Source organism: Hylobates moloch, unplaced genomic scaffold (assembly GCF_009828535.3).
Source record: "Hylobates moloch isolate HMO894 unplaced genomic scaffold, HMol_V3 SCAFFOLD_8, whole genome shotgun sequence".
Lineage (NCBI taxonomy): Eukaryota > Metazoa > Chordata > Mammalia > Primates > Hylobatidae > Hylobates > Hylobates moloch.
The window spans coordinates 115,584,019-115,611,247 of NW_026652283.1; the positions used below are offsets into that span (position 1 = coordinate 115,584,019).

General features: G+C 37.1%; 1 protein-coding gene across 3 annotated transcripts in view; it reads left to right on the plus strand.

The window, feature by feature from the left end:
• SGCZ (sarcoglycan zeta) overlaps positions 1 to 27,229 on the plus strand; it is a 1,129,050-nt gene that overhangs the window by 1,057,754 nt on the left and 44,067 nt on the right. For 2 of the 3 annotated variants that reach the window (XM_032162422.2, XM_032162423.2), the window contains one exon: positions 17,121 to 17,243. The exons of the other annotated variant lie outside the window; for it this stretch is intronic. In XM_032162422.2, coding sequence (XP_032018313.1) covers positions 17,121 to 17,243 — 123 coding nt within the window. The remainder of the gene's footprint in view (positions 1 to 17,120; positions 17,244 to 27,229) is intronic. 3 annotated transcript variants of the gene reach the window in all.

Genomic DNA, 27,229 nt, shown 5'->3' on the forward strand with positions numbered 1-27,229 from the left:
GTGACTTATTTTAAGTTTGTATCCCTTTAGGGAGATTCTTACTCCAGGGCCTTAAAGAGCACTCCTGGAACCGTACTGACAATTCGGTTTTTAACAGGTCATTTTTTTTTTTCTTCGATGAGACTGCACATGTTGGGTTATATGATAAATGGGACCTCCAGTCTATATTTTCTTCTAGTGCTCAGTGTTGGATACGTCCTTTCTAGACCCATCAGTGTACAAGGCCCTAGAATTATCAGTGGGGTCCCCATATAGTGGTTGGCCTGGTAGGTGGCTGCACTGCCATGCTGGCCCCTTCCCCGCGTTCACAGTGGATAGGTCCAAGCACTTCCTGCAGTGCTTAAAGGACTAGTGATCAGGACACTCCTTTGTTATAGATAAGTGTGTAATTTCTGCAGGGTGTGTAATTATGCCACCCTGGAGGTGGGCTTGGCTAGGAGGCCTTCAACTCACCCTCACCCTCACCCTTTTATGGGATTTTTATTGTAACGGACTGTTTTTGGTGATGGGCTCCACTTTTTGCAATGCCCTGTATGTGGCCAATAGTTGTTGCTGTAAGACTGTATGGTGGGATTCTGCCTTCTTCCATAATTGAGACAAAAACCCTGAAGGTACTATTCTCATTGGTTATTTTTGCCACAAATCACAGTATATCCCTTTGGCATCTCTAGTGACTTCTTCTTTTTTTTTTTTTTGAGACGGAGTCTCACTCTGTCGCCCTGGCTGGAGTGCAGTGGCGTGATCTCGGCTCACTACAAGCTCCGCCTCCCGGGTTCACGCCATTCTCCTGCCTCAGCCTCTCCGAGTAGCTGGGACTACAGGTGCCCGCCACCACGCCCGGCTAATTTTTTGTATTTTTAGTAGAGACGGGGTTTCACCGTGGTCTCGATCTCCTGACCTGGTGATCTGCCCGCCTCGGCCTCCCAAAGTGCTGGGATTACAAGCGTGAGCCACTGCGCCCAGCCTCTAGTGACTTCTAATACAAAAGAGTGCTGTGGCAGAGAGGCCCCTCTTGCTTGGGCTGGTTTCACCAATATTTTTGGTTCATCAAATACTTCTTGCTCTATATGTGTCCAGTGATTTTTTTTTTTTTTTTTTTTTTAGTTTTTATTAGGGTATATAATGGGTGGTGGGTTTATACCAAGTGAGGAATGAGTATCTTCTAGTAGCCCAGTAAGTATAGGAAAACCTGGAGTTAGTTTTCTGTCATGGGAAGAGGCTGCTGTGTGCTGTGTTACCCATGACAGCTTAGAGTGTGTTTCATGTCTTACCCAGTTGAGAACTCTCAGGAATTTGATGACAGTGCTAAGCCCCTATATCTTTTGGGGATTACCTTCCCATTTCCTGTCTTTTAGGCCGTCCATGACTATTTGCAGAGCAGTCTCCTGATTTGTAAGAGACTCTGAGGTTAGCATGTTATCATTAATATGGAAAAACAGGGAGACTGAGGTGGGCAAAGAGAGTCTAGACAGGTCCTGTGCAACCAGACTGTGACAGATAGTGGGGATGTGCAGGAACCCTTGTGGTAGCTCCTGAAAAGTCCTCCGTAGGCCCTCCTAAGCAAAGGCGAACTGGTCTTGTGAATCTTCTGCTAAAGGGGTACTAGAAAAGGTATTAGCCCAAGTCATTTACAGTGTGGATGCTTTCCAGCTTGAGGACCACTTGTTTTAACAATTGAGCAATATTGGATACGGTTGCATGTACAGGGGGCACCACATTGCTTAGGTTATGATAATTTCCCCATCATTCTCTAGATGCCATCTGGCTTTTTCACAGGACACATGGGACTGTTGAAAAGGGGGCTTTGGGCCGACCTGACAATTTGTATCTTACATAATTTCTCAATTGTTTGGGTGGTTTTAGAGTGTCCCCCTGGCAGATACTATTGTTTTACATTTACTGCCTGCCTGGGCCAGGACAAGTGTGCAAGCCTCCATCTCCTTTTTGTTTCCGGATTACTTTATGGACTCAACCCTTTTCTGTAGTTCATTGAGGTCTGCCAGTGCTTCCCTCCTATCACAGAACTCATTTCCCATTAATGGGCTCAGAAGTGTGACCAGTGCCTCATGTCATAACCCTTTTTACACTGGAAATGACCTAGACATTTAATGAGTTCCTAAAATAATTTTAAGCTTTTAAAGTCCATCAAAGTTTCTCCTGTAAGCATTTATCTCATTTACATTTACTGAATTTATTTAACAGTTTATCTGTATTACTCATGATAACCTAGACATTAGACAAAACTAATCATCATCCCAGGTTATTCTCCTGTTAACCATTTTTATAGCCTGTGAATATCAGGTGTTTTCCTAAGCAAGAAGTTTAAACACATGAGCATCTTTGCTGATGATTCAGAAAATTCAGCTGTTTTCACTTAACCAATAGTATCAAGTTAGTCTTGCTTATCAAATATCAAACAAAGATCCAATAGCCTTTATCTCGGAACTCTAGTCATGAGAAAGCATCATTAACTCATTATTTTATAAAAGACAGCTGGATCTAAATTATTTCTAACAAAATTTAGACCTGTTCACATGGTTTGCTAGCTTCACTAGGTAACCTAATGAAGGCTATGGATCAAAATTTTGAGTAAGGTAGTTGCTATAGCAGTCGCATTCTAAAAACCTCTTTTAATTTTTATTTCCTTTAGCTTCGGATGTTTTCAATATTTACATTTAGCTATAACTGACTGAACTGTATAAGAAAAACCAAATCGGCCAGGCGCGGTGGCTCAAGCCTGTAATCCCAGCACTTCGGAAGGCCGAGGCAGGCGGATCACCTGAGGTCAGAAGTTCGAGACCAGCCTGGCCAAAATGGTGAAACCGCATCTCTACAAAAACCACAACAATTAGCCGGGGGTGATGGCTCATGCCTGTAATCCCAGCTACTCGGGAGGCTGAGGCAAGAGAGTCGCTTGAACCCAGGAGGCAGAGGTTTCAGTGAGCCCGGATCATGCCACTGCACTCCAGCATTGGTGACAGAGTGAGACTTCATCTCAAAGAAAAGAAAGAAAAAAGAAAAACAAAATTCCCAAGCGGCCTTGAATTGGCAGTAATATTAACAGTGAGTTTTATCTCAAGACCAGTAGTTTAAAAACAGCAGATTCAAAGCAGATAGAAAAGGAAACAGAGGGCTGGGCGGAGTGGTTCACGCCTGTAATCCCAGCACTTTGGGAGGCTGAGGTGGGCGGATCACGAGGCCAGGAGATCGAGACCATCCTGGCTAACATGGTGAAACCCCGTCTCTACTAAAAATACAGAAAAAATTAGTCGTGGTGGCGGGCGCCTGTAGTCCCAACTACTCAACTCCTCAGGAGGCTGAGGCAGGAGAATGGTGTGAACCGAACCTCGGAGGCGGAGCTTGCGGTGATTCGAGATCGCACCACTGCACTCCGGCCTGGGTGACAGAGCGAGACTCCATCTCAAAAACAGACAAACAAACAAAAAAAAAGAAAAGGAAACAGACAGATAGCTTTAAGAGATTTTACTTAACTCTATACTTGTAGGTTAACTGTTTGAGCGCCGATTTTTTGTTGTTGTAACTTGCTCATCAGTTAAATTATGTGCACAAGAAAGGGCCGTCATATGTAACCATCTGGAGTTCTAGAAAACCTGGCATGCCTTCAGTCTTTTGCAGGAGTTTCAATCCTTTCTCCCTTCCCTGCTCTCAGTAGCTAGCCTTATTGCAACAACGGCACATTTGGTATTCTTATGCTTCTTTAATATCGTAGCTTTTTGCAATAGGTGCCCAGTCCCTGCTGGCATTTTCCAAGCGTCCCCATACTCATCTGGCAACCCACAGAAGTCAAGCAGCCAGGCAACTCCACCCCACAGGCATGTTGCTGACCACCCCAGGATTTCCCCCACAGATGCTCCTTCCCAGTGACTCATCACTTACTCTCTACGATCCTTGTCTGTATACCAATCATTACACAAAACCTTGATGATGTAACGTGTCCTGCCCCCCAAAGTAGGAAGGAGCTCAGAGACCAAAGAATGACTTGCACAAGTCCAGCTTGATGTGTTCTTGAGTTTATTAGGACTTACGTACAAGGCACTCCTGGATGGCAACAGGACAGCTTTCGAGATCCTCACTGCCTCCCGTCTCTAAATTGCTTTTAAGCTAATTTTCTGACTCTTTGTCTACTATGGTTTAGCAATGAGACTGTTTTGCTTGATAGCATCTCAGATACTCTCCATAATGTTTGGGGTCTCACACTTGCTCCTAGGCTGGGTACCGTGGTCTTGGCCCCCTACCCACTTGAACCTAGCCTGATCCAAGCAGTGGACATATGCCCTTGACTAACCTGGTGAGGGAAAGTTTATACTGCATACATTTTGAGAATTTATGTTTTTGTCCTTTTATATTTATTAGTTGCTAACTTCTCAACTTAAATGTTGGACTGTTAATATTAAGACTTCTTCTAATGTAGTCATTTGAGGACATACATTTCTTTGTCAATACTGATTTGGTAGTATTTCACAAGTTTTGACAATAATATTGTAATTATTCAGTTTGAAACACTTTCTAATTACAATTACTTAGAATTTGGCTCATGGCTTATTTTAAAGTTTTCAAATTATAAACATAAAAATTAGTTACTTTTTGTTTTTCATTTCAAAATTAATCATGCTGTGGCCAGATAAAAAGTTTTGTAATTTCCATGATGTGTTAAAATTTGCATTATGTCAGAATTGTAACCTGCCTTGTAAAATATTCAATTGAAAAGGAATACTTTACAGTTGTTGGATTAAGGGTTCTGTGTAGGACCAGTATGCTAACGCTGATAATCATGTTTTGTTTCATTATTTACTTTTTTGTTTGTACTACTGAGAAAGCATTGTACAACCTCCTATTAAGATTCAGGATTTGACAATTTCTTTTTGTCGTTTGGTCCAATGTTGCTTCATGTTTTGAAAATCATGCATTCATAATGAGGCAAAATTTGAAATAGATTCATAGTGATTCTAGTTTTTGTTGTTATGGGATAACACCTAATAGATATATTAATGCTTTGTAACTACGGGTATATCAGTACAGTTCCTTTTAGTATTTACATAATATATCATTTCCTATCTCATCAATTTAATTATTTTTTGATTTTATGTTTTAGTCTTGTGTGATATAAACTCCCAATGACTGGATTTGTTTTTATAACCAGCCAGATAATAATTGACTTTTAACCTGGAGTGTTTAGTCCATTTGTGTTTAGTGTAATTAGTGACATATTTGAGTATTTTATCTCCTTTTCTACCTCCTTTTTTTGTTTTGCTCTCTTGCCTTGTTGCATTTTTTGGATTGCATGTTATTTTTATTAATAGTGTTTTTAAACATACTAATTTAGAATTATTCTATTATTTTAGTAGTTATCCTAAAAGGAAAAGTAAAAATTTGATTTACAAAAGTCTATTACTTTGTATCTTAAGATGTTTGGGGATAATGCAACCTCAGAATGTGTAACCTCTAATTTATTCTTTTCCGAATTTATATTCCATTACTTATGTGCATTTTATTTCCCTATATTTCTCCAACTAAGACATTATTATTGCTTTTTATATTCAGTGCTTCTTACATCTACTCACATTTTTCCACTATAGTTAAAAAGAATTCCTTCTCATATCTCTGATTTTTTAGCTGTCTTCATTTCCTTTTTTAAGAAAATAGTCCTTTATAATTTTCTTCACATAAATTTGTTCATGATTAGTTCTCTCAGGTTTTATTAGTCTGTAAATATTTTTGGGCATTCAACCTTGGATGATAATTTTGCTAGACATAAAATCCTAGAGATTGACATTTAAAACTTTTTTTCTTCTAGGGCATTGAAGATACCTTTTATAGGTTGAATGATATGCCCCTCAACCCACCCCAAAATTAATATGTTGAAGTCTTAATCTTCAGTAACAGAATGTATCCTTATTTTGGTATAGGATCTTATTTGCCAATAAAAATATCCAAGTTAAAATGAGATTAATAGGGTGGACCATACAATATGACCCCTGTCCTTGTAAAAATCAGGAAATTTGGACACAGAGATACATCAAAAGGGAAGATGATGTGAACAGATATTGGAAGAAGTCTAGAACAAATCCCTTTCTCAGAGCCCTTAAGAAGGAACCATTTCTGCTGACACCTTTATTTTAGACTTCTAGCCTCCAGAATTGTGAGACAATACATTTATATTGTTTAAGCCACCCAGACTGTGGTCTTTATTATAGCAGCCCTGACAAGGCACACCCTATTCCATTATTTTATTTCAGTTTCATATTGAGAGGTCAGTATTAGGTTAAATATTGCTCTTTGAAGGTAGTTTATTTTCTCAGTGTTGTTTCTTTTTTATTTTGGTGTTCTGCATATTCACTAAGATGTGCTTAGGTGAGGATTTTATTTCTTGGGAGTAGGCTGGGCATACACTGAGCTTCTTGAGTTTGTGTCTTTCATTATTTCATTATGAATTTGTGTGTTTCATTCACAGTCTCCTCTCTGTCAGGAATGCCAGTAAATTTAAATTAGAAGAACATGTATGCTCAAGTGTTTCAGCTACATTTGTTGAACACATTTTCTTCTCCATTTCATTGTTTGGCATCCTTGTAAAATGATCACTTGAACCATGTACATGTGACTACATGCATTGAGTCTGTTTATGGACTCATTATTCTGATAAACTGATGTATTTTCTATCGTTATGCAATATCACAGTGTATTGATTAATGTAGTTTGATAGTACGTCTTTAAAACAGGTAAAGTGCTTCAATTTTGTTCTTTTTAAAGATTGTGTTAACTATTCCAGGTCACTGACCTGTCTGTATAACTTTTAAGTTAACGTCTCAAAATTGTATTGTATTGGATTTATCTATTTATTCTATATATTTTGTTTTACTTTTCATGTTAATTGTTTGAAACTCTATTTTTCATTATTATTCTTATTACAAAGTAGCTTTTTAAATCTCTTTATCCTCCTTCTTTTGAGGTTTACTTAGCAGTTATTAATATAACCATTCTAATATCTTATTAAAAGGTTTGCAGTCATGTATTTTAGCATGTCTGTTTTATATTTCATATGTATCTCTTGTAAGATTTGTAAACTTTAAATTTTTGTTTTTGTAAAAATTTTATGGTAGTGTTTAGTGTCTGTCCATTTATATTTAAAATGCAATTATTGATATATTTCCATTTGTGTGTCATCTCGCTCCGTACATCTCTTCTGTCTTTTGTTTATTTTATCCTCCGTTCCTGCTCCGTTTCATCAGTTGAGTATTTTTTAATGTTCAATTTAATCTCCAGTATTGGCTTTTTAGTTAAGCCTCTTTTACTTGTTTCACAAGTTTATAGACATTGTATTTATGCTTTTCTTAGTCTTCATTTCTCTCCGTTGTTTCATTTGGAGAATTGTTATACACAGCTTTTCAAGTTCACTAATTCTTTCTTCTTCAGAAGGAATCATAATACGCTAATTTAGTCCCATTTGCTGATTTTTTCATTTAACATATTGAATTTTTCAGCTCTATGCATTTCATTCTCTTTCTTTTTTCTTATTTTTAAAATCAATTTCTTTGCTAGGATTCATCTTCTGTTCATTCATTATGTCCATCTTCCTTTACATCTTTGAACATCTTTATAATAACTTCATATCTTTGCTAACTCAATACACTGTGACATTGCATAACGATAGAAAATACGTCAGTTTATCAGAATAATGAGTCCATAAACAGACTCAATGGATGTAGTCACATGTACATGGTTCAAGTGATCATTTTACAAGGATGCCAAACAATTAAATGGAGAAGAAAATGTGTTCAACAAATGTAGCTGAAACACTTGAGCATACATGTTCTTCTAATTTCAATTTACTGGCATTCCTGACAGAGAGGAGACTGTGAATGAAACACACAAATTCATAATGAAATAATGAAAGACACAAACTCAAGAAGCTAGCAAATCTCCGCCCCATTCTATTGCTGATTTTTCTCCTGGTTAGTGTCAATTTTCCCACATTTTTGCACATCTAGTAATTTTTGGCAAGAATAAATTTCGTCTCTCTTAAAAAAAAAAAACTCTTAAAGCAGGAAGTTAGTTTATTAGCATATCAACTTGCTCCTGTTCAAGTATGATTTTAGACTTTCTAGACCGAATCTAAAATAGTTATTATTTCATGGTCCAAATAGTTTTAGTTCTAAACTATGGCACTCAGGGGCCTCAACTTCGTGTCCAGGGTGCTTAGGGAAATACCAACACTCTGGTTGGAAGCCCAACATCTAGAATTTTGCATTGATTAACCTTTGTTCATCTCACACATTCCCTAGTAGTCTTTATCTAATAATTATCATGTAGTGTCATCCTGTCCATGTACAATGCAGCCTTTTTACAAAGATTGAAGAGTGCTCCTGTAAGTTTTCTGGAGAGCCTTGTAAGCTCAGCTCCCTTTCTCCATTTCATTGCCTCACAAATTATATCTATATCAATTTCCTGAAATCTCATCTCTCCTCCTGCTACCTGCCAACACCAATGGGCTCTATTTCCCTGTACTGTGATTTGCAAATGGTCCTTAGAAAGACAATATAATGAATATGGAGTACAAGTTGTATTTCTTTCTCTCAGAGATCACCATCCTGTTGTCTTTTGTCTAATATCTGAAAGACAATTACAACAAACATTTTGCCCAGTTGTATAACTGTTTACATGAGAAAATAGGTCCAAGATTCATTTTTCCACCATGGCCTTTGAGAGGCATGGCGCCGTTCGTGCTGTTAACCAATAATCCTTTCAGTTTAGCAGTGGGATTGTTCATTCCTGCATGTCTATAAACAGACTGGGCAATGTAATTTCCATTTGCTAATGAAATAAAATGTGATGTGTTCCTTCCAAATGAAAGGTGAGGCAGTGCTGAGTTGGCCATATCCCTTTCTCTTGTTGCCACAATCTCAAAAGACTGTGTTGAGATGAAGACTTCACCATTTGAATCGCTAGGTGATTATAGTAATTGAAGCATGTTTGCTAACCCATGCTGGAAATGGGCATGAACAAAAACAAATCTCTGTTGTCTGGAATTTGGAAGATTATTCTATTGCATAATAAACTAGGTCATCACTTGTTATATAAGAGCTTTAATCCAAATACCTTAACTGGTGGTCTTTTTCAGAAACCAAACTTTCTGTGATACTTCTTTGGGAACCACAAATAATACTCTTCAAAGCAAGCAATTCTAAGCATTCCGTATACACTAGCTATAAAAAATAACAATAGTAACGCAGTTGCCTAACAATTTCACAATTTATTATGATATTGTAATGAAAGTTATATAATAGGATTTTTTAAATTGTTAATTTTGACATTTATTCTTGTTCAGCATTTAATTCACTGATTTATAACACTAAAAGCATGTTTCCACTAAATGAATTTCAGAAACAAGAAATCTTACTGTTATCAAGATGAAACATAAAATAATTTTTATATAAAAACTGAATGTCAATAAGCATAGCTCAGATACCCTAATTAAAAGGCATAAGTGGTAGGATAAATAAATATATTAGGAGATACTCAAGAAAAGATAGAAACTCTTTGATAACATTTTAATGAGATAATACATTCTCCATTTAAAATGGTTTCTGTTTACGATTTTTTATGTTAGAAAATGTAAATATATGTATTTTTAAAATGACTTCCAGTATGATATTTAAGTGATGAATATTTAAAATAGAATATTTTTAAAATAGAGAAAAAAATTGAAATTTCATGTCGAACTTGTACTTAATTGGTACTAGGAGATTATACTACTAGTTGAATACATGTGCAAATTTTACTTCCGCAACTAAACAAGTTATGTTACATATAGTTTAGAGGAAACGTGCATAAAGATAAATTAGAAAACTATGCACCAACTCTTTATAATTGTGTTTAAAGTGCAACATGAAGATCTCTTTTTAAGATGTTATTTGAAACAAAAAATCAGAAAAAGCACAGTAGAAAGAAAAATGAAGTATGAATAACTTATGCAAACCACCCTGACGGATGTGTCAAAATGTAGCAGAAGACCAGGGACGATACATGAGAAAAAGAAAAAATTTCCCAGGGGTTAGTGTTTTTGTTTTTGTTTTTAATGAAACACATATTAGAAATAAAAAGTAACAAGATGCAGTGGAAAACATTTTAGTAAAATATTTTCAAGAAATGGGTTTGCAGCTTCCACCTTCTACCCACATGCCTTCCATGAATTACACAGCACCACTTCTGACATTATCAACAACTGCCAAAATGAATTTAGCGAATGTGAGTTTACCAGAAGACACCAGGATTATCATTTGTTCTTCAAAAGTACTGACCCGAAATGCAGTTAATCACAATCTCCTTTCATTCCTTAAGTATTCATTGATTCTACACTTACATAATAATTCTGATAGTATTTGTTCATTGCATGTGACATGCCACTTTTTGTTTCTGTTTTTTTTTTGTTTTTTTGTTTTTTTGTTTTTTTTTGTGACGGAGTCTTGCTCTGTCACCCAGGCTGGAGTGCAGTGGCACAATCTCTGCTCACTGCAAGCTCCGCCTCCCGGGTTCATGCCATTCTCCTGCCTCAGCCTCTCCGAGTAGCTGGGACTACAGGCGCCCGCCACCACGCCGGGCTAATTTTTTTTTTTTTGTATTTTTAGTAGAGACGGGGTTTCACCGTGGTCTCGATCTCCTGACCTCGTGATCCACCCGCCTCGGCCTCCCAAAGTGCTGGGATTACAAGTGTGAGCCACCGCGCCCGGCCTCTGTATTTTCTTTATGAGTCCAAAGAGAAGTGTACCTATTTGAATGACTATGAGGTGTCAAAACTATTTACAAAACAATATCTCGCCCATCAACTTCGTTCTAGCTACAGTTTGGAAATGTTGCCATTTTATGTTTGTTTACAATGTAAAAAACAATTTTTGTACATATGTTGTTTGATGGGGCCCCTTAAATAAAACAGTGGGTCGAGGCCATCTGCATTTACTTCTCTTAGACAAGGTAGTCAATAGAAGTGGGATAAAGAGATCATTTTTACTTTATCCTCTCAAAATTCATAGAGGCCAGGCCCAGGAAGGAATATCACATTCCCGGTGTTAGTTTATTAAATGGCTTGCCAGGTAGTCACACAAGTCCTTTATTAATATTACTGTTTTAGGAATAAAAAGATCCAAGAATACAAGTGTTAGAAATATTTATGTCATTAAGATCAGGTGTGAAATTGTCTAAATAGAAATGTAGTTTACCTAATACAAAGGCTATGAGAAAATTCGCCTCAGAATATTTTTGTACTTTTCCTCACAGCATTACTTCAGGAAACGCTAGAGCATATTTTTTGTTGTAATTAAATCCTGAGGATTTGTATGTGTGGATTGGGTGCGGGGGGAGATGCAGTGATTGTTGAAAGTGGAAGATTTCTAAAACTTCTATTTAATAAAGGTTAAGATGAGAGATACAGAGAATAATACATGAAAACTCAAAGAATAAAGGAAAAGTAAAAAAAAATCAAGTAAAAGAAACCCAATTTAAAATTTACAAAGTATTCAAGTATTCCGGGGGTGGTTAACTTACTGATTCATGTAATAGGAAAGTCTGTCTCTGACTCCAGCCAGCTGTTTCAGCAATTTCTCCAAGTGCTGGTCTTTCCCTTTCTGCCCTTTCTTTCTTTTTTCACTAACTGGATGAATTCTCAGGCAGACTGCATCCATATGGAGGTACAGCTAGCCTTAAAAGCTCCAAGTTTATATCACGCGCGGTACCTATAGTCTTACAAAAATACGCCTATTTTTCAAAACTCGTATTAGGAGAGTGTTGGAGTCAAGTGCTTATGCTTGAATCAATTGCTTTGGTCAGAGAAAATAATACTCACAACAGAACTAGACAATCACTAGCGAAAGATAGTCAGCCCCACATGCCCCTGTGAACTGGCCACAGGAAGTGTGTTGTCAGTCAAGGAGACAGACATGGAGTGACAAAGGAGGTAGGAAGCAGCAGAGGGATGTCCTCGGAGCTAGTGAGGCAAAGATTTCCAGGAAAAGTAAATGAAAGTGTGACAGATTCTCCTAAAAGATCAAGTAAGGTAAAAAATCAAGGATTGGCCCCTTAATTTACTGACTTGGAAGTTACTGGTAATACTGACGAGAGAATGCCTGACTGGAGCTGGCTTTAAGGAGACTATGAATGGAGGAACTGAAAATGGTGTTCAATAAGATGCTTTCAAGAAGGTTGTCTGCCAAGGGTCTTAGGAGGATGGGGTACTGGGAGTAGGGGGAGACAGTAGCTGGCAGAGGAAGGAAGAGACAACATACATTCTTCCGAAATTTGTTTTTAATTTTGTTATATATCATTAGCAAAAAAGTTCCCCCAAATATTAATCTTGTGGAATGTCAAGTCGTACCTTCTCCAGGAGGTATAAAAATTAGGAATATAAGCGCTTAGGACTTAGCACTTAAGACTTAGGACTTAGCAGTTAGGAATTAGTACTCAAACAGCCTTGGCTTGAATCGTAACTCTAGAGTGCATTATGTGTGACATATTAGGAACATTTCTTAAATCTTAGTGCCTTGGTTTCTTCATCAGTCAAATAGGGATCACCTCCCATTATTGTTATGAGGATTAAATTAATTAATTTATATTTGTAAAATGCTTCGATTGCTGCATAGCATATAGTAAGTCTGCTAAATGGTTAACTTGAAGTTTTGTTTGGAAAATCTAGGGACAAAGTAAAGAAAAAGTAGGCAATTCCTTTTCCACGGATCTCATATAACAGATTTTCTGCAAATGTTGCACAGTGAGTTCTTAATGACTAGCATAGGGTAAAATAAAAGAACTCACAATGCGTGTTAGTCAGTTTTCACACTGCTAGTAAAGACATACCTGAGACTGCCTAATTTATAAAGAAAACGGTTTAAGGGACTCACAGTTCCATGTGGCTGGGGAGGCCTCAAAATCATGGCTGCAGGCAAGGAGGAGCAAGTGACGTCTTACGTGGCAGCAGGGAAGAGAAGAGCTTGTGCAGGGAAACTCCCCTTCATAAAACCATCAGATCTCATGAGACTTACTCACACTCATGAGAAGAGCACAGGAAAGACCTGCCCCCAAGATCCAATTACCTCCCACTGGGTCCCTCCCATGATACGTGGGAATTGTGGGAGCTACAATTCAATATGAAATTTGGGTGGGGACACAACCAAACCATATCACGGTGTATATTTATATTTATATTTCATGAAAGCAGCTTGTTTAGTTTTGTTTTAAACTTTGCTGTTGGTTGGTTGATTGGTTTGGCCCATGGCAATTCTAAACCAGGAATTTCTGAATATAGAGTTTAGTTGATAATTTTGAATCTCACCTTTGTTTTCCTTGTGGAAATTTCGAACCTTTTACTAATACTACGCTTCAAGGCCTTGAAAATGTTGACAGGCATCTAAGATTAAAGTGCAGAGTTATATAGAAAAGAAAAGATGATCATGACATGTTTGAAGAGACACACTAGAAATAGTTAGCTGTATTCGTTTTTATCTTTGTTTTCCTTGAATTACTGCTAAACATTACCAAGAGGAATCTTGAAAATATATATTTGAGCCTCTCCGAAGATTTTTATGTAATAGAAGAAAAATTTCCAATTCATGTATTTGACCGATGTAATGTAGAACATACAAAGACCAGTATTTATATTACTGTATTATCTCTCCTTGTCAGCCAAAGATGACTTTGGCTATTGATTAAGACTGCAACAGATGTGAATGTTCCAGAAAAGTGATGGAGCCATCTCCGAGGGAAACAAGAAATTGGCTTTATGGTTGTCCTTCATGATGGTGGTGGTTTGTTCTTTTAAAAATGTATATAGAGGCCGGGCGGGTGGCTCACGCCTGTAATCCCAGCACTTTGGGAGGCCTAGGCGGGTGGATCACGAGGTGAAGAGATTGAGACCATCCTGGCCAACTTCGTGAAACCCCGTCTCCACTAAAAATACAAAAATTAGCCGGGCATGGTGGCGGGCGCCTATAATCCCAGGTACTCAGGAGGCTGAGGCAGTAGAATCACTGGAACCTGGGAGGTAGAGGTTGCAGTGAGCCCAGATTCCACCACGGCACTCCAGCCTAGTGAGAGTGAGATTCTGTTTCAAGAAAAAAAAAAAAAAATGTATATAGAACATTTAAAAAACTAGATAAAATATTTGCACATATATCTAATACTTCAATCTTTTTATGGAATCTATTACTTTGCTTCCATTTTTTCTTTTTTTCTTGCCAATTCTCTTTCCTTCTTCTATCCTTGACTTCTCTTTGTTGATTGTGAGTTTGTTGGCGTAAACTTTCTCAGAGATGTTCCTAAGGAAGCATTTAGTCTTGGTACTTTAGTTAGTAAGTTAGTGTTTAACATGACTAAGAAAATATAGCACTACCCAGATAATCCCATCTCCCATGATCTACTTGTTAAGGAATCGGAGCTCCTTACCCAGAGTCCTCTAGACACATTGCTGTCCTGCAATACTGGCAGCATCACTGGTGGATTAAGATTGAATGGGGCATTGTTGTCCCTCTGAGCAACTGAATCCTGCCTTGACCTAGCTTAGAGAACATGTGATGATACATGAAAAACAGATAAGTAACACATTGCATCTTAGAGTATAATAAAATCAGTTTCATAAAACCTAATATATTAACTTTAAGCATAAATATCCCTAATAATTGACTATAACCCCAAGAACATATCTTGTCATTTTCCATTTGCAGGAAAGAAAAGCAATGTATGTAAATGCAATACATTCAAAATTATTTTCTGATTTAGAATATTTATTTCCTTCAATGCATTGCTAATTGCTTGTAATCTTGCCTTCTGTAATTATGCTAATAGGATGAATAACGTGTAGTCTGCAGTATTAATTTTTATATCTGTTTTTCAATTGGATGACTGCATGCATTTATTTATGGCTTAGATGCATCTCATCTATGTGCGTAAATATTTTCTTGTTTGCTTATTTGCCTTTGCTTATTTACATTTAATGAATTAAGATTTCACCTCACTTTACCATATCCAGACACCTCTCCACTTATTTTTCTAATAGTTTATATGTCATGCAATATAGGGTTTTTATGTTAATAAGGTATCTTTCGTATAATGACATTAAGTGTTATGCCAAGAAAAGTCTTGGTATTATGTGTATGTGAGTGTGTGTGTTTAATGTTATCTAATGTACGTCTATGCCATTAAAGTCAGTGATATATTTTGAAAATCAATTATGCTCAGCAACTGAGTATATTTGAAGGAAGCAATGTACTGTAAATATTGAGGTTTTATGTGTAAGATATCTATAATATCTTCCAGGCAGTTCAGGGTTAATGTATGCCTTAGTCCCTCAGAGTAAGTCACATGTACTAACACATTGGCCTCTGGCACAGTTTTTTGAACATCACCCAATAGTTGGATTACTATGGCTCATTGTCTTCTATGGCACAAAATAAGATTAGGCTATGATTAGAAGAAATCACACTCAAGTGAATACAAGCTGTCGAAATAATGTTTTCAAGATCAAATGCAACAACTACGACTGAGGACTATAGGTCTTCAATGGTTTCCATATTTTCATTAAATTATATAAGGAAAGGTCTTTATTTAAAAATTTTTAAAAAGCATGAATTCTATTTTTAAAAAATCTGTTAATTTAAACTTGACAGCCCAAAAGTTTAACATTAGTTTTAATCTTACTTAGCATAGCCCTAGTTGAAGCTTTTCAAATTTTTATGTGGTCCTGGAAGCATGTATGTAATTTCAGAATATTAAAAAAATACCTATTGCTTTTGGAGAAATTAGCTTACATGTTATTAGGGTTTTAAATTATTTTTTCTCTTGCTGAATGCTCCTCAGCAGCTATGATGGTGGGGAGGAGTAAGTTTTTGCAGCCTATTCGCTAGCATTGGGAGTAGTGCTGAGGTGGGGTTAGGGACCAATGAATGGATGAAAGCTTAAGTCAAGTATTCATTCATCTATTTAATATTCATCTCCTACTGCTACTAGAAGCAGACACATCTCCTAATTTAAGGATATTTTGGAATACAAAGATGATGTCCTGCTTTGGGCTCCTGGGTGTCATATATCTCATAAATAACATAAATACATAAAGACAGATGAAAAGAACTATGCACAACGTGTGTGATTCCTACTTCCCTGACTCAGCTGGGTTCTATTTGTTAAGAGCTTTTAATATAAATAGAAGAGGAGGAATGTTTCCTATCTTAATAGGAGTGGGAACTATAGATCCATATGCCAAACGTGTTATGTCCAAAGAAAGAAATTAATGTTATGGGAAGATCAATTGCTGCTGTCCATTATCTCAAATTTCTTCCTCCTCAGTTAATATTCATCTTCAAGGCCCAGTTAGATTTTCTTGCTGAAGCCTAATACTCAAACTAATTGTGTTTTCCAAATATGGAAGCTGGCTTTGAGTTTTGTGTATACATTAGCGTGTAGAATTGGCCAATAAGTTGGTTTTGTAATTACATTTATTTAATACTGTTTTTCAATAAATCAGGAAAATTATTGATTGGAAGATACATTAGAGACCACTAAAAAAATTACAATTTCAAGATGTACTATAAAATGGATTAAAATTCAGTTATATTAAAGGGTAGAAAACATATTAGCATCTATGACATGTAGACTAACTAAAGATTCGTAATTGAATAATGCTTAACAAGTCCCCTGTGATATAGCAAGCATGGGTACTATTGTCTGCACTGCAGAGGGAAGGCATGAGAGCCATTCAGTCCACGAGTACTTATTAAGCATCCAGCAGGTGCCAGGTATGATGCCAAGGTTTCAGCCTGCAACAGAGAACAAAGCAAACATTGTCTCTTTTTGTGGATATGTGAAGGGCTCTTAACTGGCTAAACTCACACACTACGTCAGGCATCCAGAGGTCACCTGTATGCCTAACCAGCCTAGCACAGAAATACGTTCCAAATTAGCCTCCTGAAAATGGTGACAATTTAAAAATACTAACTCAGATGCAAAACATATAGCAGAGATAAACAAATTAAATAATACATGCATTTCTAGTCTTTTTCCAAAAAATACATGTTAATGGTTTCCTGCATACCAGTTTCATTTTTAAACCTTTCCTCTGACCGTAGGAGCTGATGCTGTGGAAGCTCAGTGTAAAAGATTTGAAGTGAGAGCCAGTGAAGATGGCAGGGTGCTGTTTTCTGCAGATGAAGATGAGATTACCATTGGGGCTGAAAAGCTGAAAGTTACAGGTACTGTAGATGGAGGTCTTGGAAATTTGTTTACTTCTTTAAAGAATACACAACTGCACAAGAAGCTACTTAATAAGATGGATGATTCATATGCCTAAAACAGAGTCTTACATAATCACAACGTTTGTTTTTCAAGTAGCCTTCAAATGAAAGGCACTGGTTGTGGTTGTAGAAGAGAATGCAAATATTAGCAGCCTTAATGACAAAAGTAAAGCCATCTCTCAGGTGGAGGTAGGTGGAAGAAAATGATGTGGCTGGGCAGGGTGGAGATGAAGTGCAAATTCTGAGTAAAGGGGACAAACAAATAATAATTTGGGAGTATTATTTTAAAGTAAAAGACGTGTGAAGGGACTAAAACAGAAATTTTAACTTTAGAATTAAGTAAGGGGGAAGTTATAATAAAAGTAAACTAAATTCATTTTATATAGCGTTCAAATTATCCTCAAAAGTATGTAAATAAAAAACTTATGCTATGCACATATTGTTTAAAAATCACTATTATAATACTGGGGTCATTAAAGTCAACCACCAGCTGAAATTAAAATTTTAAAAAAGGTAAAAGTGGGACCAGGAGTGTGGAATAATTTGATGACAATATTAAGCACAATCTCTTCTGAATTACTTGATTCACAACCATGACAAATTTTATTTTGATAACATATTTAACAATCCCTTGAAAGTACCCAAGGAGGTCTACATTTTAAAAAACAAGAAGAAATTAATAAAGTATATTTGACTTAACGTTTCCCAAACTTGCGCTTGGAAACAGCTCATGGGTATCTATCCATATTAATTTGAGACAAACAGTCCTGTGGGCCATGTGAGTGCAGTTAGCATGGCAATTGAAGAACATCAACTCTGTTCTTGGGCTGTTTGGGTTGAATCCTGCCTCCGCCTCTCGATATATTCACCTCGATGCCTCTGATTTTCCCTCATCTGAATGACTGAAATGATAATAACTTTAGTGGTCAAATTAAATGCACGTGTGTGCATTTGTGTGATGAGCATGTGCCCAGTACATAATGAAGAGGTCGTGTTGGCTCTTTATATTTATTAATGATGATAATATTGATATTGCAAATGTCAGAGACAAGAGGGCCTGTGGTGATTTCAGGAAAGGTGTATTAAACTAATGCAGGAACAGAAAGCCAAATACCACATGTTCTCATGTATAAGTGGGAGCTATAAACGATGAGAACACATGGACACATAGCGGGAACAACACACACTGGAGCCTGTAAGCCGGTGGAGGTTGGGAAGAGGGAGAGGATCAGGAAAAATAACTAATAAGTATTAGGTTTAATACCTGGGTGACAAAATAATCTGTACAATGAACCCCCATGACACAAGTTTACCTCTATAACAAACCTGCACATGTACTCCTGAACTTAAAAGTTAAAAAAAGGTGTATTAGCTGGACATAGTGGCTCATGCCTATAATCCCAGCACTTTGGGAGACAGAGGTGAGAGAATCGCTTGGTTCAAGTCCATCCTGGGCAATATAGTCAGACCTTGTGTCTACCAAAAATTTTAAAAATTAACCAGGCATGAAGGTGTGTGTCCACAGTCCCAGTTACTCAGGAGGCTCATGTGGGAGGATGGCTTGAGCCCGGGAGGTCATGCCGGTGTAGTCTAGCACAAGTGACAGAGCCAGACCCTCTCTCAAAAGTAAAATAAAGTAAAATGAAATAAAAAGATGTGTTATTAAATGGTGATGAATTTCAACAGGGATTATTGAATGGGGACCCTCACTGGGTATCCCCCTGGCCTGAATCAAATCCCACCACCCTTACCCCCATCCCTCCTTTCCCTTGGGAGCAAGTTCTGCTGAGAGGGTGGAGCCTCCACCATTGGGTGAGTGTTTAGGATGGTCCCCATGAATACTCACCTGGTTGATGTCCATTTTTCTTAAGACTTCCTGGGAAGGCTAGGAAAGGAGGCATGTATGGAGGGTATAGATTGACCTCCTTGATTCCTGAGTTAGGAGAGCAGGGACAAAAGAGAGAGAAAGAGAGTTCTGTTTGACAGAGAACACAGACAAATCAGAAAGGACATTGGTTGTAGGGCCCTGAGCACTAATATTTGAACTGCTCGTTGGTGAGTAAGTGAGTTGCACTAGGGTGGAAATGCCTTCAGGGGAACTGGGCAATACTAATAATCTTTGAACCCTGGTAGTGCCTACTGGTCATCACTATTGAGACCAACATAGTCCTGAGATAAATTTCAGGACATTACACACTTATCAAAAATTTATTTAATCTATATTCAGATATTCTCATTGGGTACTTTACAATCTTAAGTAAAGTGAGATTCTGGAGTTCTTGGCAGCTTTTTTGATCTTATGGAATTTTCACTTCTTCTGATGTTTATATTACCTTTACCTGTCTCATAATTGTTCCAGTGAAGTAAAGGCAGACAGTCACATTCCTTTTCTGCTTTTGCTTGTAGCCCAGATGCCATCTTTGAAATGTTGCTTGGACTAAGTGCTTCCTTCGCCCAAATTGGCAAGAAAGTGCTTCCTGAAAAATCTAAGTTTTTCTGCTTTTTAATTCAGTGCCTTAAGGCAGTTATCTATTCTCTCTCTCTTTCTCTTTCTCTTTTTTGTCTCTCTCCCTTCTTCTTCCTATTGCTTCTCCTCCTTCCCCACCCCGTGTGTGTATAAAATGTGTCTGTGTGTGTGATGTGTACATGTGATTTATGGGGCTGTATTGATAGATGGATACATGTGTTTCACACTGGCTCTCTTTTTTCGTTTCTTTCTCTGTCTCAAACATGCACATAGTGTTACATTTATTCTTTATAATGTTCTCGATTGATCTATATTTTCCAATTATCTCAGACACCCCTGCTTAATTAGAACTCTGTCATATGCTTTCAGATGATCTTAATAAAATAATAAAATTACAAGCAGATTATTGTAAAAGGTTGCAACATAATACTTAGAACGAAAGAAACACCCACAAACTATGAGAGTGCCCGTAGCAAACAGTGTTGACCTTTAACCTGATGCAGATGTACGATAGGATGAACATTGTTAATCAATAAATGGTAAATGAGAGAATATTTCATTTGATTAGAAGTCTCCTCACTATCCAATCACATTGCTGTGTCTCCTAGAAGAGCCCATTTGCCACTTACACACCCTAGAGTCACAAACATACATAACAGGCACATAGACAAACTAATTGTTGCCAGGCGTTTACTCCTTTACCAGAATAGCAGATTTGAACTTTATAACAACTTCGTTCTTTCCCGTGATACTCCTTAAAGAAATAAAAATAAAAATATCAAAGGCAAATATAATTTAGAATTTCATGTGCTTAGAGGAAAAAAAAATGTGCGTAGCATAGCATGCAGATTTAGAGCATTAAGATTGATTAGTAACCTCACATATACTTTAAAGCAGTGCTTGAATCATTTGATAAATAATCGTACAAAGAGACATTGACTCCAGGGTGCTTCATATAAATTAGATACCTGTGCTGACAGGACTTCAAAGTTACATGTGACGAGAGATATATGTGAAGTTTGTTCTAGAATTTCAAATTTGTGGCACAAACGTTTTCTATTTAAGCAATATTTATAGGAATTAAAGTGGATCCCTTTCAACTTTATATTTTTTGAGCAATGCCATTTTATAAAGGAACTTGTCTTTCAGGATGACTTCAGTGGATGGATTCATTTAGACAAGGGATGTGTCTGTATATCTGAGGCAAAATCAGTTATGAGTATAATCATTCACAGATCTAGGGTAGCTCATGATATTTACGTTCACTCTACCTACAAAGCAGCAGGAATTTACCTGATACATTCAGATACTCATGGGTGCAGGGGACAGAAGTAACATGGTAAACACATACCTGAACACCACCACCTATCAATACCTCATCACCATAAAGAGCAATCACATGCTTAAGGTTTGTAATTTTTCACTCTTGACATTACTTGTCTTACCCAGCAGAAGTTTGCTTAAATCTTACTATAATGGTATTTATTTGACCTTAACATGTCCTCCCTGTATCACTGAATATATAGGAGTTTTATACTTTAGCTCACCTATGCACAATTGAAAACTATATTTTTATTTTGTATTCCCTACTATTGGCCAAAGGTATGATTTAATTCAATTATCTTTTGAGACCTAATCAACAACAACAACAAAAGGAATAAACCTTTACACACACAAGTCTCTTAAATTTAGTGCTTTCAGGCACAATCAATCAACTGCAATCTGCAGTTTCATTTGTATTCCACATAGTATATTAACTTTAGAAAACAAATTTCACGTATAAGCCACTCTGCTTTAAAAAGTGAAAGACATCGGCCCCGTAGAATTGTTTCATGGTAAATTAAAAGCTACTAGTTAGACTTAGATCTAGACCTATTCTTTTCTATGATGTAAAAGAGGACAATAGTTAAATATACCAAGAGAAAGCATATCTATTTTTTTTTTTAGACAGTAGCAATTAAAACTGACAACCTGAAAGAATCGTGAAATCCAACTCTGCATCTACCCAGTGCCCTAGTGTTTGTTTGAAAGTCAAGAGTATCAGTCCTTTGCCTCCGTTCTAATTGAATGGTTGGAAGTCTAGGCAAGTTCCCATGCTTGTTTGACAACAGAAGAAAGGACTTTCTGAAGAGCTGTCTTTTAAATTAAACACCATGCTTCTGTGTTACAATCAATATCTTCTGGTTTGTTTTTATTAGTTCATCTTCTACATCCTTGTTCTTTTCTATTAAATTGGCGCACTGCGACGGGGTCAGCTGGGATTACAGGCATGAGCTACTGTGCCTGGCCAGTAATGTATGTTTTTAACATCATGATATATAGGAGATCAGACTATTCATATGTCTATGTCTTCAGTGTTATGTGAGAGAAAATAAAATTTATATAATTTGATCTACTGTATTATGGGGATACAACTAGTATTACTTACCCATCTTCTTCTATCCCTCTTTTTATATTTTCTCTAGAAGCATCAAATATTTCCAGATACCTAGGAGGAAGTACTATTTTATATTTCTGATATTGAATATGCGATTCACATTTCCTGTACTTTCAACTTTCTTCTTTTTTCATCAACTGACCAATGTTTTTTTTTATTTTTCTGCACAAGTATTTATTTTACAACTAACAAACAAATAACAGTAATGTCATTTAAAATTATCACTTGGTAAAAACAGTATTATCAAATACCAAACACTGAAGTGTCCTGTGCTAGAGAGTAAGAAAAATGTTCAATGATGGGGAGATGTCAAAAAGACACATGAGCCAGTTTATAGATGCTTCTATGGGCTGAGCGCACACACACACACACACACACACACACACACACACACACACAGGTATATATATGTATATAACATATATAATATGGTACATTAAATATAATATGTATGTACATTTTATATATATATATATATAAAATTATGTGCTATATAATGTTCAACCAACAAAGGACCACATATACATTGGTGGTCCCATGAAGTTATGATGGAGATAAAATTTCTTATCACCTAGTGATGTCATAAGCATCCTAAGGTCAGAGCACAACATACTACTTACATGTTTGTCGTGATGCCAATGTAAACAAACCTACTTTGCAGCCAGTCACAGAAAATTATAGCACATACAGTTATGCACAGTACGTAAGACTTGATCATAGTAAATACTGCTGCTGATTTATGTATTTACTATAGTATACTGTAGATTTTATCGTTATTTTAGGTTATATTCTTTCTACTTATAAAAAAGTTAACTGGAGAACATCCTCAGGCAGTTCCTTCAGGAGGTATTTCAGAAGAAGGCATTTTTATCATAGGAGATGACAGCTTCATCTGTGTTATTGTCTCTGAAGACCTTCAAGTGAGACAAGATGTGGAGGTGGAAGACAGTGATATTCATGAACCTGATTCTTTGTAGACCTGGGCTACAGGGTATTTTGTTAGTGTTTAGCAAAAACGTGTTTTAGAAAAACTTTAAATAGGGAAAAGGTTATAGAATAAGAGTATAAAGAAAGAAAATAGTTTTGAATAATAAGATTATTCAGAAAGAAAGTAATAGTTTAGTTTTGTACAGCTATGCATGGTTGTGCTTTAAGCTAAGTATTTTCAAAAGAGTCAAAAAGTTTTTAAAAAGTATATAATATTAAAATGTTACAGTAAGTTAAGGTTATTGTTGAAGAAAGAAAGAATTTTTTGTTTTTGTTTTTGTTTTTTTTTTCTACGATGGAGTCTCGCTCTGTCACCCAGGCTGGAGTGAAGTGGCACGATCTCTGCTCACTGCAACCTCCACCTCTTGGGTTCATGCCATTCTCATGCCTCAGCCTCCTGAGTAGCTGGGACTACAGGCGACCACCACCACGCCCGGCTGACTATTTTATATTTTTAGTAGAGATGGGATTTCACTGTGTTAGCCAGGATGGTCTCGATCTCCTGACCTAGTGCTCGGCCTCCCAAAGTGCTAGGATTACAGGCGTCAGACACCGCGCCTGGCCAAGAAAAACATTTTTAAATAAATTCAGTGTCGCCTATATGCACAGTGTTTATAAAGTGTACAGTAGTGGATAGTAAAGTTCCAGCCCTTCACATTCACTCACCACTCACCGACTCATCCAGAGCAACTTCTCATCCTGCAAGCTTCAGGACTAGAAGTGCCCTATAGAGGTGTACCATTATGTAATCTTTTATATCATTATTTTTACTGTACCTTTTCTGTGTTTAGATATACAAATACTTACCATTGTGTTACAGTTGACTATCGTATTCAGTAGAGTAACATGCTGTACAGGTTTGTAGCTTAGGAGCAGTAGGCTATACCACTTAGCCTAGGTTTGTCAGGTGTTTGGTAAGTACACTCTATGATGTTTGCACAATGGCGAAATCACCAAATGATTCATTTCTCAGAATATCACCCGGTTAAGCAACACATGACTGTATATTTAGATATGTGCCTGCATAGATAAAAATATATAAAATATATTTTACGTATATAATGACAATACGTTTGACTGATTGAATAAAATCAAAATCTTTGAATCCATATTATAAATGAATAAATATCATTTTTACTATAGAATGCCAACTAAAAATGTACAAGAAATCATGGGATTAGAAAAGCACCATTTCACAGTCATCTGAGTAGTATTTATCTCAGGCAAAAATATCAATTGATGATAAGACTAATGGTAGAAAATGATAATGAGACATGATTTTTTTCATCTATTCCAAGCACATTTTTTAAAACATTAATTTTAATAGGGGGAAAAGTAACCCCAATGGGAACCTCTGGCTGTCACAGTCTTGGTCAACTAGTGAAAGTAACCACGACCAGTCATGGGCGAAAGAGACATCAGGCAACATCTGATAAGATGTTAAAGGAAGAAAAAATAACTTCTATATTACATCGGACAAAAAACTTGTAACTTGAGCATTAACTGGAAGATATTTAGCACAATCTGAAATTGAGAAACATTTTGGAAGATATTAAGGTCAGGAATCAAGGAAAAACTGAGAAACTATTGAAGGAAACTGGACATTTGCCAGCTGTGTATACCACATAATTCTAGATTGGATTCATTGTCTACAGAGTGCATTACTGGAACACATGGTTTTCTACTTTTCTATTTCTCTGTAGCAAACTACTCCAAAACAGAGTGGCTGTAAATCAGTTGATGGCATTTATTTTGCTAGCAACCTGCAATTTGAACAGGATTCAGTGGAGGTAGCTTATCTCTGCTCCACTGGGCGACAGCTGAGACAGCTCAGAATTTGGGGGCTGGTATCATTTGAAGACTGGCTCACCCCCATGCCTGGAAGTTGATAATAGTTGTCATCAGAGACGTTAGATAGGACTACCTGTCAGAACACCTACATGTGGCCCATACATGTACCTCCATTTCCTTAATTCATGGTGCCTGTATTTGAAGAGTAAGCCTTCAAAGAGCGAGAGAGGAGGAAGCTGTACCAAATTTTCTGAAACAGCCTCTAACATTTTATAAAACGAGTGCTGAATAACTTGCAGACATGTTTTAAAGCCAATCAGATTTAGCAAAGTTAGAATGAGGTCCCAAAGAATATATAAGAGTTTTTAAAAATTATGCACATGACTTTTATTTAGGTTTAAAATTGTTTCAAACAAAAATAAAATTTGCAATAAAATTATTAATAAACCACGGTAACATGTTTCAGAATACAAAAGAATTACTCACATATGTCTTGATCAGCTTAGGGTCCCATAACAAAATACCATGAACTGAGTGGCTTAAACAACAGAAATTTATTTTCTGGGGTTTTTGTTTGTTTGTTTGTTTGTTTGTTTTTGAAACAGAGTCTTGCTCTGTCGCCCAGGCTGGAGTGCAGTGGCATGATCTCAGCTCACTGCAACCTCCGCCTCCTGGGTTGATGCCATTCTCCTGCCTCAGCATCCTGCTAGCTGGGACTACAGGTGACCACCACCATGCCTGGCTAATTTTTTGTATTTTTAGTGGAGACAGGGTTTCACCGTGTTAGCCAGGATGGTCTCCATCTCCTGACCTCATGATCCGCCCGCCTCAGCCTCCCGTAGTGCTGGAATTACAGGCATGAGCCACTGGGCCTGGCCAGAAATTTATTTTCTTACAATTCTGGAGGGTAGAAGTTCAAGATCAGGGTGCCAACATGGTCAGGCTCTGATAAAGACTCCTTACTAGCTTGCAGACAGCTGCCTTGTTGCTGTGTCTTCATATATATATATATATGTGTGTGTGTGTGTGTGTGTGTGTCTGTGTGTGTGTGTGTGTGTGAGAGAGAGAGAGAGAGAGACAGACCAACCGACCTGGTGTCTCTTCTTCTCATAAGGTCACTAATCTCATCAAGAGGACCCCATCCTTATGACCTCATCTAAACCTAATTGCCTCTCAGTACACCATCTTCAAACTCAATCACATTGAGGGTTAGGATTTCAGCTTATGAATTTAGGAAGGACAAAATTCAGTCCAAAAAACATGGCAAAACTGTATTAAATCTTGAAAAAATCCAAATTGAGTATACAATCTTATATTTCAACTGTCTGAAGACCTAAGGGGAAATAAATTACAGGGGCTGTTAATAGTACAGGTTTATAGCTTTCCGATGGTACGGGTTTGATATCGTGCTAGATCTCTGAGATTCTAGACACATCAATGGCTATGTGGTCCTTAGCCTATTTCTCTTGAAATCAGTTGCCTTGGTAGGGGGTTTATAGTAGCTGAATTCCAAACAATGGAAGATTGTAGTACCTGTCTGTGGCTGAAACACAGGCCTTTTGTGGTATTACATGAAAGAGAATCCTGAAGTTTGGGTCCATTTTATTTCTCCCTTTGTTCTTCTCAGTGACAGCATCAAACCTATGGTCACCTTACTCTATGAGATGTATCATGTCATTGCTGCGATAGAATCTCACTCCCAATTACTCCCAGGTTAGGTAACTCTGATTCCTCTGAGACTTGCACTGGTGTTCAGAGGTAGGCTGGAGCTCACTCTTTGACAAAGTCAAAACTTTCTCCTGGAAGAAGTTTTGAATAGGCTTACAGACCGAGGTTCGTGTTCAGATTGAAGTCCCCAAATCCTGACTTTATGGGGGAAATTACCACCTAAACACTGATTATAAACTTTTATTTTGAGATAGTTATCAGTGTACATAGAGTTGTAACAAATAATACAGAGAGAATCTGCAACATTCACCTAGTTTTTCTCAATGGTAACATCTTATAAAACTGTAGTACCATATTACAGCTAGGTTGTTGACACTGATGCAGTTAAGACACAGAACAGTTCCATCACTGTGGGCATCCCTTGTCTTTCTGAAACCTCACTCACTTTCCTCCACCCTCACGTTAGTCCCTGACAATCACTTACTTGTTCTTCATTTCTACAGTTTCGATGGTTTAAGAATGTTATATTTAGAATCATATGGTATTTACTTACCTTTTCAGATTTTCTTTTTCACTCAGCATAATTTCCTGGAG